At 34.2% G+C, this 10,162-nt stretch overlaps 1 protein-coding gene across 1 annotated transcript; it reads left to right on the top strand.

Annotated features, from left to right (window-relative positions):
• The first annotated feature begins 1,765 nt into the window (after positions 1-1,765).
• On the top strand, positions 1,766-10,162 carry LOC127951353 (BTB/POZ domain-containing protein 2). Its single transcript, XM_052549204.1, has 9 exons — positions 1,766-2,309; positions 3,391-3,510; positions 3,589-3,745; positions 3,846-3,951; positions 6,014-6,211; positions 6,311-6,503; positions 6,584-6,671; positions 7,933-8,079; positions 9,054-10,162. Exons 1-9 carry the CDS (start codon positions 1,813-1,815, stop codon positions 9,213-9,215), a joined length of 1,668 nt encoding a protein of 555 aa, XP_052405164.1. The 5' UTR covers positions 1,766-1,812; the 3' UTR covers positions 9,216-10,162.

Raw genomic sequence — 10,162 nt, 5'->3', positions numbered from 1 at the left:
TAGATGTATTTGCAAAAAAAAGAGTGAATTTGCATTCTATTCATTTACTAACTGCTCGTTTTCCTAATAATTGTATTTTATTCTATTCGATTGTTTTTTTTTTTTTGTTTTTTGTTTTTTACAATTAAGAAAAGCAAAATAGTAATAATAATATATATATATAATACTTAAAAAAACTGCTATGTGTCTGCTAAATGTAAAACCAGATAACTTCCAGTTAATCTCAATCAAACTGCAGTCGATTTATTTTGATTAGGTAAAAACATAGCTAAAAAATACAGCTAATTAACACAATAAAAACATTATAATATAATACAAAAACACGATTTTTGGAAACTGAATATATATATATATATATATATATTGAAATATCCCTTTCAAAAAATAATAATTTATTATGATGAAATTGTTTATTGAATTATTTTTACAAAAGAGTTGGAGCTTATTTGAGTAGGCTTTAAAATAAAATATTATATTAGACTTACTTATTCTACTTCAAAATTTTATTTATTTAACAATTTAATAATCCTGTGGGCTAATAGACTAATAATTCATGAAACCAGTCTATTTAGGCTGTTAAATCAGTTGCCTTGTCAAAAATCTGTGTCAAAAATGCATTCTATTTAAAAATATATATATATTTTATTTTATTTTTTTTTATTTTTTTTTTGATAGAATGTAATAATAATATAATATAAATGTTAAAATGTTTCGAATTCAAGATACTGGAGTTTTCTCTTTCATTATATAAAATGCTATGCATAAACGAAGATGTAGGAGAAGCTCTTTGGGTTGAGTGGGTTCATTCACTATTCTAACTGCATTTCCAGTGTCCCAACATCGTTATGGGATACAGTTTCATGACAGGGCTTTTTCACGCAGCAGATACTGCATTTGATGCAGCTTTGGATGCGTGACGTCACTGCAGCGATTCCTCTCTCATCCGGATGAGGGCATCATGACATATTACTCTGACATCGTGTTGGGGTAAATATCCTTTGTCTTTTGTCATTTGCAGGGATACGTGGACATAATAGTACGCGATCAGCCAGGTAAACCAGATCAAATGTATATAGAGACAACAGATTATTTATTCTTTAACTTATTTTTGCATGCAATAGTAATGTTTATGAGGATTTGGAGACAAGGAATCCTTCTTTCTGCAATTCTAAAAATCATAATAGCTTAATTCTAAAATACAATGTTTGAATGTACAAATATATTTCATATATAATTATAGTTAATTTTAGAAGTTCATTTAAAAATAGCTAATATTTTTTCAGATTTGCAAATATTTTTTTTCAGATTATATATGTATACACGATATAAAAAAATCTAAATTAAAGTATCTAAAAAACAATTATATATATTATATATTTATGTAATAAAAATGCAACTGAAAATAATTTACAACAAAAAATAAATATAAAATATATTGAAAGAATAATTCTACAATAATATAATGTAAATAATATTCGAATAATATATAATATAAATAAAAATATTAATGCATTAAACCAGGGAATTGACAATCATTTCCTTTTGATAACTGAATAATTTATATATTTTATGTATTTATATATAGGACTTTCATTTTATAGATATTGCAAGAACAGTTTCAAGTCTGTTTAATAGTATCAGAGTTAATAGAAAAAAAATAGAAAAGTTAATAGAAAAAAAATGTAATACTAATTTCAAGTAGTTAAAAAAATATTGATAATTAAGAAATATATACAACACTACACATGTAGCCCGGATGTAGTGCGCTCGCGATTTGTTTACTCATTCAGCGGGTGCGCGCTTCAGTCCAAGATGGCTGCTGGAGACAATAGCGGTCGGGTTCCGTGTTTAAATTTGTCGATACCCGGACCTTTGGGTAACAGCCAACCGAGCAACAGTCCTTACGCTTTGGCTGCGAGTCACCGCGGATCCGCTGGAAGCGGCAGCGGAGGCTCTCAAAACGTAACGAGACGCTCAAATCCCCAACCGGGGCCTGCGGGCCTGGAAATCCCCGGCGTTGCCTTAGGACCGCCGCCGAACCTGATGAACTCTCTCCCGGCTGTGGCGCCGCCGGCTTCGGCCGCCTCGAACATGACTGGAAACCCGTCAAACGCACCGGTGACCCCGGCGACACACCCGTCTCTGTCTGCAGCCGCCGTGCTCGTGTACCGGGAGCCCGTTTATAACTGGCAGGCGACGAAGACCACCGTGAAAGAGAGATTTGCGTTTTTGTTCAATAATGAAGTACTGAGTGATGTTCACTTTCTAGTGGGTAAAGGCATCGGAGTCCAGCGGATACCTGCGCACAGGTGATGCACTTAATAAACACTGATGACTTTAAGACAGCAAATTATTAAAATGACTCTTCTGTCATTATATATTTGACCCTGGACCACAAATCCAGTCATAAGGGTGAATAGACATTTAGATGTATACATTATCTGAAATCTAAATAAATAAGCTTTCCGTTGATGTATGACGTGTTAGGATATGCCCTTATTTGGAATCTGAGGGTTAAAAAAAAACGTATTCAAAATATTGAGAAAATCGCTTTTAAGTTGTCCAAACAAGGTTCCTACCAATGCATAATATTACTAATCAAAAATGTAATGTATGGTAGGAAATGTACTAAATATTTTAATGAACCATGATTTTTTACTTAATATCCTAATGATATTAGGGATAAAAGAAAAAAATATAATTTTCACCCTTTCAATGTATTGTGGTCTATTGCTACAATTACACCTGTGCTACTGATGACTGCTTTTGAGCTCCAGGCTTGCATTTCTTCACCACCATATCGTCTTAAAACCCGTATGACTTGCTTTAGATGTTCAGTGGGATGTTCATGCACCCGCTTCATTATAATTGAAGTGAACGGGGAAAAAAAAATGGCCAAATGCATCCTAACAGTAGTCTATAAATCTCATGCACTATATAAAACAAGCCTTCCGAAAACATTTGACTGCTTTATGTAAGAAACAGAGCAATATTAAAGACATTATTCATAAAAAAAAAAAAAAAAAAAAAAAAAAACTTCCCATGCATCATTCTAACGTTTTGAAACTGGAATCTATATTTTACATTACTGACTTTTTTTTTGTTGTATTAACTTCACTATTAATTGTTTACCACATAAATATATTCATAATACGAATCAGTTCTGATTAGCATAAATGTCTATATATCTGACTTCCATTTGTTTGTATTTGTTTGTACTTTTCAGTGACTTTAAAGTGAAATCAGAATAAGTTAAAGGCAAAGCTATTACACTGCCATCTTGTAAACATATTTAGGTTTTAAGTTTCTGCTTCTTTGTCTTTGAAATAATACTTTTACTAAATAAATGCATGTAATATTAATATTCTAATAATTATTTCACCATTGCAGGTTTGTCCTGGCCGCTGGCAGTGCAGTGTTTGATGCCATGTTTAATGGAGGCATGGCCACCACATCCACAGAGATCGAGCTTCCTGATGTAGAGCCTGCTGCATTCCTCGCACTGCTCAAGTAAAAGCGGTTTTCTCTGTATGCATGCATGCATGTATATACATACATTCCAGAAAGCTTCAGGTTTATTTTCTCCAGGTTCCTGTACTCTGATGAGGTTCAAATCGGACCCGAGACGGTGATGACGACTCTCTACACCGCTAAGAAATACGCCGTCCCTGCTCTTGAGGCCCATTGTGTGGAGTTTCTGAAGAAGAACCTGCGCGCAGACAATGCGTTCATGCTGCTCACACAGGTAGAGCTCACTCACTCACTCACTCGCTCACGTCTGGGAGGTTTGCACAGACTCCTGTGGATCTGATGATGAAGTGGCTGGTGTGTGGTTTGTTTTGAAGGCCAGACTGTTCGATGAGCCGCAGCTTGCCAGCTTGTGCCTGGAGAACATCGACAAAAACACCGGAGACGCTCTGGCTGCTGAGGGATTCACAGATATTGATCTGGGTACTGTATCACCGAAACAAATCCGTTTTTTGTCATTTACATAGTTTTACGGTTTTATTTTACATCATCCTATTGTTTTCTTTTAGTTGCATTGCTTAATGCTCCATTTGTTATCACGAACTAACAACGAACGATACTTTGAAAGCATTTAGCAATCTTAGTTTATTGCAACATTTTAATAAATCATTATAAAAAATATCTGTTAATATTAAAGCTGTCAGTCGATTACAATTACATCATATGGTTTCAATTAATCACTAAATAAGATTGACTGAAAATACCCACAAAAGATTGTTTAAAGATATGTTTGTGTTAAATTAGAAAGTATCAAGTAGATACTACAAATTGTAGTTTTAGAAATATTTGATTTGAATTACACAAACGTTTAGGCTACAATGGCCTAACTTTAACTTTGGAACATAAAATAAGCCAAAACTGCTTTGTTACCAACAGTCTTCAAAATACGTTCCTTATGTTTTACAAAAGAAAGGTTTGAAACAATTTGAGGGGAATTGAGACTACATGAATAACATTTTTTGTGGTAAACTATCTCTTTAATGTTTATTAATAAAGTTAAACTCTAAATAAGAAACTCAATCTGCCAGCAGATGGCGGTAAATGTCTTTGAGTCATTAATTCGAATCGTTCAAACGGCTGATTCATTCAGGAATGAAGTAAACGGCTCTCTCTCTGAATGGATCTTTGAATCATTGATTCACTTGAATCGTTCAAACGGCTGATTCATTCAGGAATGAAGTAAACGGCTTTCTCTCTGAATGGATCTTTGAATCATTGATTCACTTGAATCGTTCAATACTCGGATTCATTCAGAAACTAAACAGGCTGTGTTGCTCGGAGATGCACAACAATTATGGCTTTAAAGGTAATATATACTTAATATGCAAAATAGAGCAAAAACACATCATATTTAACAATATAAATATAACACAATATCAAGTTCTTATTTACTGAACTGTTGTATAAAATCACATTTAAACTCCTGATATTCAGGACAAAATATGATATCTCGTGTAATAGCCTGTTGCTTTTCTTTCTAATGTGTTACTGTATGATATACATATGATACAGAAACACATACGGGGCATTTTTGCACCAATATCTTGAATTTTAGGGCATAAGTGCATTTATGCGTCATAATTGTCAACAAGTCAACTGTATGTAATGTAAGATGACGTTTGTGTCTGGGGGCGGGGCCAGTGCATTCAAATATTTTAATCATGTTATTTTTTATTTTATAACTAATTAAGTTAATGTGTTAAACTGGCATCCCTAGTTAATATTAGTTATTGCAATACACAAACAAACAATGAAGAGTGTTATTATTTTAATGAACATTAAACGATGCATGTTCTAGATGAATATGAATAAACTCTGTAATAAATGCATTGCTCATTGTCAGTTCATGTTAGTTAGTGCATCAGCTAATTATTTGTTTTTTAAAATTAAAAATTAAATTAAAAATGTATTATTTTTTAACAATTGTTAGTGCTTTCCTGGTTAACTACTTAACTATTGTTATGTTTACTTGAACTTAATTAATTAAGGCCACATACCATTGTTTTAAAATAACATACACTACAATTCAGAAGATTACAGTCAATGTTTTTTTTTTTGGAAATTAATACTTTTATTCAGCAAGAATACATTAAATTAAATATTTATATTTCAAATAAATGCTGGTTTTATAACTTTCTATTCATCTGTTAATAATGAAGAATAGATTGTGCAGCACGACTGTTTTCAACATTGATAATATTCAGAAGGGTTATTTTCATGATTTCTAAAGATCATGTGACACTGAAGATTGGAGGAATGATGCTGAAAATACAGCTGTGCATCACTTTAACAGATATTCACGTATAATCATTGTAATAATATGTCACTGTCTTTATTGTATAATTGAATGCTAATAAATGCAGCCCTGATGCATCCTTTAAGAAACGCAATCTTACCGACCCCAAAGCTTCCAGACGAGTGTGTGTTTGTGGTCGTGGGTTCCTCTGGTCCTCACAGACGTCTGTGTGTCTCTGGTCTCCGTCAGACACGCTGGTGGCGGTGTTGGAGAGAGATACTCTGGGCGTGCGTGAGGTGCATCTGTTCGGAGCCGCGGTGCGCTGGGCAGAAGCTGAAGCTCATCGACAGCAGCTGCAGCCCACGCCGGAGAACAAGAGACGTGTGCTGGGGAAAGCCCTCAATCTCATCCGCTTCCCGCTCATGACCATCGAGGAGTTCGCCGCAGGTCTCTATACATGCACCTCATCAACCCTGTAAAGCCCGAAATACGTTAGAATATCCAAATATGATGCAGTAGCTTTATGAGCATGTGTGTTTCACTCAGGTCCTGCTCAGTCGGCCATCCTGACGGACAGACAGGTGGTGAGTCTGTTCCTGCACTTCACGGTGAATCCTAAACCGCGTGTGGAGTTCATCGACCGGCCGCGCTGCTGTCTGCGAGGGAAGGAGTGCAGCATCACGCGCTTCGGGCAGGTGGAGAGCCGCTGGGGGTACAGCGGGACCAGCGACCGCATCCGGTGAGAGAGAGAGAGAGACCCCCGTGTGTGACCTCCTTCACACTGATAACACAAACTAACCCGGTCACTGCTGTCTGCAGGTTCTCTGTGAATCGCAGGATATTTATCGTGGGGTTCGGCCTCTATGGATCCATTCACGGACCGACAGACTATCAGGTCAACATACAGGTGCGACTCAAACACACATCAAGTTCATTTTAATGTGAGGCATGTCAAACCCGTCTGTCCCCTGCTCGGTGGATTGTTACAGATACACACCGTAGGGATGCACCATATTCGGTTTTTATCTCATATGCCGATATTTTTCAACTTAGTTTTTTTTTTTTTTTGGCAAATACCGATATATTTATTTTTTTGTCTCCAAGTTTCTCCAGTGTGGAAATTTTAAAAACCAATTATTTTTTATAACCAACTTATTTGTTAGAATTAAATAAACAATAAAATATTTTTTTTTAATTTCTAATGACAGTACATTTAGTAAGATTTGAAAATAATTATAAATAAACTATATATCAGTCGCTGCATTTATTTATTTATTTATTTTCAAAAAAATGCAATAGTAGCCTTAAATTTAAATTTTTAGATTTAATATTTGTAGATGGTCTAAAGCAAAAGGGTTGTCAAAAATTCAGAAAATCTTGTAAAGTTCATAATTATATATATATATATATATATATATATATATATATATATATATATATATATATATATATATATATATATATATATATATATATATATATATAATTATTTTTTTTTTCCCTGCACTAAATACCAGTGGGGTATTGTAGTTAAATAAAACTGAAACCATAAAAAAAAAAATCATAATTTATTAAATAGAATATATAAAAAAACTTTTTTTTTTAATTCAGCTAATTTCTCCTTTCATTTTGTCAAACTTGATGTACTAAAATAAATAAACCAAAAACTGAATAATAAAAAGACAAAAATATAAATTAAAATAAAAAACAACTAAAAGTTTGAATTTTTTTTATATAGAAATCATATATATATATATATATATATATAGAAATATGAATAAAAACCGTAATAGTATCTTGATACTAAAATAAGTAAACACTGATAAATACAATTTATATATAGCTTTGTGAAAAACTACAATCCCTTAAGTGTCAAATTTACCATCAATCCGATAATAAAATGATTGTACTAGCAGTTTTTATCACCTCTTATTAATCTCTACATTATCAAGTTATTTTTCTTCACACCACTGTTTAGATGAACTGATAAATGATGGAAGTTAATTACTGGTTAAACACCTTAAATGTACATAGTTCTGATTCAATTTTAACTTCTAGTAAAAAGAAAAGAAAAATCAACCTCCAGTGTGCCTATTTGTAGTTATTCAGTGCATTCATGGTGTGTTTAGAGGCTCATTTTCATGGTTTAGTGTGGGGATCTCTTTCAGATCATTCACACGGACAGTAACACAGTTCTGGGTCAGAACGACACGGGCTTCAGCTGCGACGGATCCGCCAGCACATTCAGAGTCATGTTCAAGGAGCCGGTGGAGGTTCTGCCCAACGTCAATTACACGGCCTGCGCCACATTAAAGGTGACTTACAATCTGCTGAAACTAAACACACCTAGAGATTTGCTGTTCGGTTTATTTCTAGGTCTCTTGTTTTTGAAAGGCTGCATTTATTTAATCAAAAATACGTTAAAAACAGTTAAATATTATTACGATTTAAATGAACTGAATTTATGTTAGGATGATATTTATTTATTTCTTTGAGCATCATTATTCCAGTCTTTAGTGTGTTGCTGAATAGATTTATAGAAACTGTGATGCATTTTAATTTGCAGGACTCACAGATGAACAGCATTTATTTTAAATAGAAAAAGAAAACTTCTATTGGAAATGTCTTTACTGTCACTTTTGAGCGATTTAAAGCATCCTTGCAAAATAAAGGGGTTTATTACATGAAAAAAAAAAAAAAAAAAAAAAAATTATATATATAAATTGTTATATATATTATATATATATATATATAATACGTAATGTATAGATGTATATTTATTTTTTCAGCTAGCGTAGACTGATTTGTTACATTCTTATGTTTAGTAGACCTATTATTATTATTATTATTATTATTATTATTATTATGAAGGGACTTTTATTATGAAATACGGCTATTAACTCCTCAATTAAAATGTTTTTAAAAAAGGTGTGATTTACAAATGTATCACCTGAATGTATTTCATTATTTTTGTCCGGTGTAGATTTGAAACTTTAACTTTTCGTTCATTGTTCATTTAGTTAATCTGGTGTAATTTATTCTGAGGTCACTGTAGCCTTGATGCTGGTATGGTGTTATAAATTGAATTAATCAGTGCTGTCAAGTGACTAATCGTGAGAGCCAGTGCTGGTTTTGTAGGAAAACATCAATGTCTTGAATATTACGCGATTGCAGATTGATGAACTGAGGTCATGATGAACATCTTGCGTGTTCTGGATTAATCGTAGAGGTTTGATAGAAGACGTGCAGAGAGAGCATGTTAACACATCTGTATCTTCCTCTGTCTCAGGGTCCGGACTCTCACTACGGCACTAAAGGCATGAGGAAGGTCACGCACGAGTCGTCCGGCTCCGGCACCAAAACCAGCTTCACCTTCTGCTACGCCGCGGGAAACAACAACGGCACATCTGTGGAGGACGGCCAGATCCCAGAGATCATCTTCTACACGTAGTCTCCGCTGGCGTCCGTGATGTTGCACTCGACCGTAACGCTGTATTCAGAGAACTGACCGTAAACACAGTCTTCTGTCATTAATAACACATAGTAACTATTGCGATTAGACTTTGAGGCTGACTGTTAACATGCAAATGTATCTTTATTTTTGCGTATCTGATTTTGCATCTGGGTTGTAATTAAAACTCTTGCCAAACCTGCACCTCACAGTGTTTAAGAGCTTTACACTTAAAGGAATAGTTCACGCACAAATGAGTCCGGTTTGGAGAAATGTAGCAGTGAATGGGTGCCGTCAGAATGAGAGTCGGGTAAAAGCATCACAGTTACCATCTTGTGAAGACAGAAGAAATACATCAAGATTTTTTATTTTAAACAGTCGCTTTAATGGCTGACGGCACCCATTCACTGCAGAGCATCCATTGGTGAGACACTGATGCAATGCTACATTGTCTACAAACCTGATGTAGAAACAAACTCATCCAAATCTTGGATTAGACTTTCAAAAAATATTAATTTTGGGGTGTACTGTTGCTTTAATTCTTATCTAAATAAAGCAGATTTTCATGTGTATGCAACTAATGATTTGCGCATTAGCAAGAAGCAATATTTAAATATTTTGTCAGTGCATTTGGACGAAAACTGTGTATTTTAGATTATATGAAAAAAAATGCTATCAAGTTTGCGTTATGCTTCTGTACAGCAGTGATTGTAGACCAGAGAGAAGCGATCTGTTCTTCTCTAATGTGCCAAGGTTTTCCTTCGATGTTCCTCATACATTCAGCACTTAATTTAACGAGAGGCCGAGACTCATTCAGGAACAGTATTTATTTACAGCGTGAAGCTCAGCTCTCGTGCAACACTGTTCAGTTCAAACACACGCTTGCGTTTCTGGATTGTTGATGTATGACTACTCGTGTTCAATAAAGATGAATCCTTTACATCTGA

Source organism: Carassius gibelio, chromosome B2 (genome assembly GCF_023724105.1).
Source record: "Carassius gibelio isolate Cgi1373 ecotype wild population from Czech Republic chromosome B2, carGib1.2-hapl.c, whole genome shotgun sequence".
NCBI lineage: Eukaryota > Metazoa > Chordata > Actinopteri > Cypriniformes > Cyprinidae > Carassius > Carassius gibelio.
The sequence above is the reverse complement of the archived record's forward strand: the minus strand, read 5'-3'. Positions and strand labels throughout refer to the sequence as shown.

Coding starts and splice junctions, on each gene's coding strand:
- LOC127951353 (XM_052549204.1), top strand. CDS start 1,813: ATGGCTGCTGGAGACAATAGCGGTCGGGTTCCGTGTTTAAATTTGTCG. Junction 6,504..6,583: donor GGGACCAGCGACCGCATCCG/GTGAGAGAGAGA, acceptor TGCTGTCTGCAG/GTTCTCTGTGAATCGCAGGA. Junction 8,080..9,053: donor CGGCCTGCGCCACATTAAAG/GTGACTTACAAT, acceptor CCTCTGTCTCAG/GGTCCGGACTCTCACTACGG.